The sequence below is a fragment of the Elaeis guineensis genome, chromosome 1, assembly GCF_000442705.2.
Source record: "Elaeis guineensis isolate ETL-2024a chromosome 1, EG11, whole genome shotgun sequence".
NCBI lineage: Eukaryota > Viridiplantae > Streptophyta > Magnoliopsida > Arecales > Arecaceae > Elaeis > Elaeis guineensis.
Window position 1 is genome coordinate 114,877,843 of NC_025993.2, and position 2,934 is coordinate 114,880,776.

The 2,934-nt window shown below is 49.9% G+C and overlaps 1 protein-coding gene across 1 annotated transcript; it reads left to right on the forward strand.

The window, feature by feature from the left end:
• The first annotated feature begins 234 nt into the window (after window positions 1–234).
• LOC105038671 (uncharacterized) lies at window positions 235–1,746 on the forward strand. Its single transcript, XM_019848128.3, has one exon. The coding sequence runs from the start codon at window positions 284–286 to the stop codon at window positions 1,217–1,219; it is 936 nt and encodes a 311-aa protein (XP_019703687.2). The 5' UTR covers window positions 235–283; the 3' UTR covers window positions 1,220–1,746.
• Window positions 1,747–2,934: the final 1,188 nt, after the last annotated feature.

The following is a 2,934-nucleotide window of genomic DNA, read 5'->3' on the forward strand; positions in this document are numbered from 1 at the left end:
GCCAAGCCAGAGACACTCCTCGCCTTCCCATTGGCCCGTCCCCTCTCCCCCCGACACCGGCGCCTTCCCTCCCCTCCAATCCCTATCCCTTAGCCTTCACGTGGTCTCCTCCTCTCCTTCCTCCACGTGTCTACTTGTCATTAGCGGTATCAGGTATCTGCTTTACACGTGGTTAGGTGGACACGTGTCGCCTTCCCCGGGCTATTTAATACACCCTCCATCAGCTACTCTGCTCCGTGGTTTGGGGAGAGAAGCATTTGGGAGTTCGGTTTTAAGGTGGGTGATGGAGAGGAGGGGAGGGTGTTGCATCGCAAGTTACGGAGGGGGAAGGGGTGGGGGAGGAGGTGCTGACGTGGCGTGGAAAGTTGGCCGGATTATGCTGAGGTTCCGGCCGATCGCGCCGAAGCCGGCGGCATCCCCGCCGCCGCCGGTGTCGGCCGGAGCCGCGGCGAAGGGGATGACCGCCGGGAGGGTGAGAAGGAAGGCTGGCGGCGGCGGAGGGAGGGAGGGTAAAAGGGGAAGGAGAGCGAGAAATATAGAGGGAGGGGCATTTAAGGAAGAGGAGAGAAAAAGAAGATCGCTGTCGTCGCCGTCGGAGTTGTCGGTGTGGTCCGGGCCGATGGTGACGCTGCCGCTGATGCCGGAGACGCCGGAGAGGAAGGAGGCTGCGCTGCCGGTGGACGTTACGGCGGTGCCGTACGTGATACCGGCGTGGCTGCGAGTATGGGAAGGAGGAGCGGGTGGCGCTGCCGGGGGAGGGGAGGTAGTGACCCCGCAGCCGGTGAGGTCGGCGGGGTCGTGGGTGACGGTGGAGTGCGTGACGGACACGTGGGCCGCTGCCGGCGGCGGCGACGAGGTCGTCAGAGCGGCGTTGGAAGCCGAGGACGCGTGCCCGGGTTTCATCTCCGACGCGTGGGACCGGGTGATGTGGACCAACGAGGCCTACCAGAGGATGGTGGTGGGGCCAGCGGCTGAGGACGGGGAGGAGGAGGAGGAGGAGGAGGAGGAGGAGGATGAGGTGAGGGTGGTGCTGATGACGAAGGGTATGGTGCCGGGCGTTACGTGCCGGGCGTTCACTTGCAGGGTGGGGGTGCGTTACGCGAGCCGGCGGCGGGGACACGGGTCGCTGACGGCGCCGTGCGACGTCTGGCGGCTGGATAACGGTGGTTACGCCTGGAAGCTCGACATCAAGGCTGCCCTCAGTCTTAGCTTGGGGTGATAGATCCAAATAAAAACAAGAGGAGGACTAAAATAAATGACATATAGAAAGATGGCAGGGCGGTGGTTGTAAATATTTTTGGACGGGGGTCGTTCAGGTATGAAGAAGCGCTAGTCTCCGGCGAGGTACGGAGCGGTCGATGGTGGGTGGGAGGGCAGTGATAGGGCTGAAGATGAGGACACGTGGCGGGCTGTATAAGGGGATATGTGGTCGTGGGAGTGCGACAGATGACAGGGGATCTGATGGCATGCAGTGTGTAAAGCACTGAGGCAGGTTGCTGAATCAATGAGAAGAGAGAGAGAGGGAGAGAGTCTTGTCTTATGATTGTTTGATGGGATGACAAAGGAAGCTTACTAAATGTGGTTTTGCTTTGGTTACCAGAAATAGCATAAGATGGTGTGTCTGCCTCTATGTGTGCTATTTATTTATTTATTTATCCATCCTTTGTTGGGGTAGGAGGTGTCATGTAAAGCAGTGTCATGCTGATTTCCTAAGGAATATGGAAGGTCGTGTGGAGTTCTAGCTCTCTTTTTTGATGTCTTATGGGTGATTTTGACGATATGACATGATGAAATGGCGTAAAAAGATGTGTCCATCTTTGTGCGATTGTGGATGAAGAAGCGCAGGGTGGGTGCTTTTGAGTTGGTCCGACGAAATTGGATGAGCGTGATGGCTTGAATTAAAACAAAAGAAAGATTGGTCATGATATTGATATTATTAGTTCGATATGGTTTACATTTTGAATCATCGGTAGATTCATTTGTCTTTATTTATTTATTTAATTTTTGGAATGATGCTGGCAAGGATCATGAACTATTTTTTTTTTTTTTGGAGATGGTGGTACAATGGTCATGTATAAATTGTGTGAAAGAGATGATGCTAGAATTCCTTAGGAGGAGGATTTGGAGTAAGCGATGTTGAGGTTTGAGAACGGAATAAAATTCCTTATGGCAAATAATGGGCAGGGCCATTGGCTACCTAACCTATCAGATCTTAATGGGGGTGGGGATGGGCATTTGAAATACAACCTACAGCAAGTTTTGACTAGGGATGTTGGGAAACATAATCGGCTTACTCAGATATTATTATATTACTATTATAATAATCATCAATGGAGATTATAAAATAATTAAATTATTTAAAATAAAATATGAAAAAATAAAAAAAAATTTGTTTGAATGAAGACGTATGAGAATCCTATCTTAAAAATATGATTCGCCATTTTCAAATGATCGCGTCTCCGATGTGTAACAATCTTTTTGAATCTGATCTTTTTTAAAAAAATATGATTGCCGGGGAGGTTGGATCCAAAAAATTTATTTCAGATGTTCAGATATAAAAAAGGAGTGAAAAAAGAAAAAAGATGGTCCCTATCTTTGCCTCCAAAAAAAAAAAAGTGGAGTACGGCATTACCAAGTAAAAAGAAGAAGAGATAGTGTGTTTTGAATGATATTAAAATAATCGGATCCAAAGTCTATTTAGGGACTCTATTCGTCATTTGTGTCGGAGAAGCTGGAGTCGAGGGAGTCGCGGTCGTCGCTGGGACCTGCAAAAGAAGTCTAAACCAGAGGTGGGGTTGCTCCGGCAAGACCCTCCGACGCTCAAGTCAGTTCTCTGCCTCAACAAGAATGGAGTGCTCGAACGAAGAATTTAGCAGAGTTTTTAGATAAAAATTAGAGCTTATTGAATAACGTATCTGGGGCCCCTTTTATAGG

Excerpts from the sequence above, each read along its gene's own strand:
- LOC105038671 (XM_019848128.3), top strand. The coding sequence starts at position 284 with ATGGAGAGGAGGGGAGGGTGTTGCATCGCAAGTTACGGAGGGGGAAGG.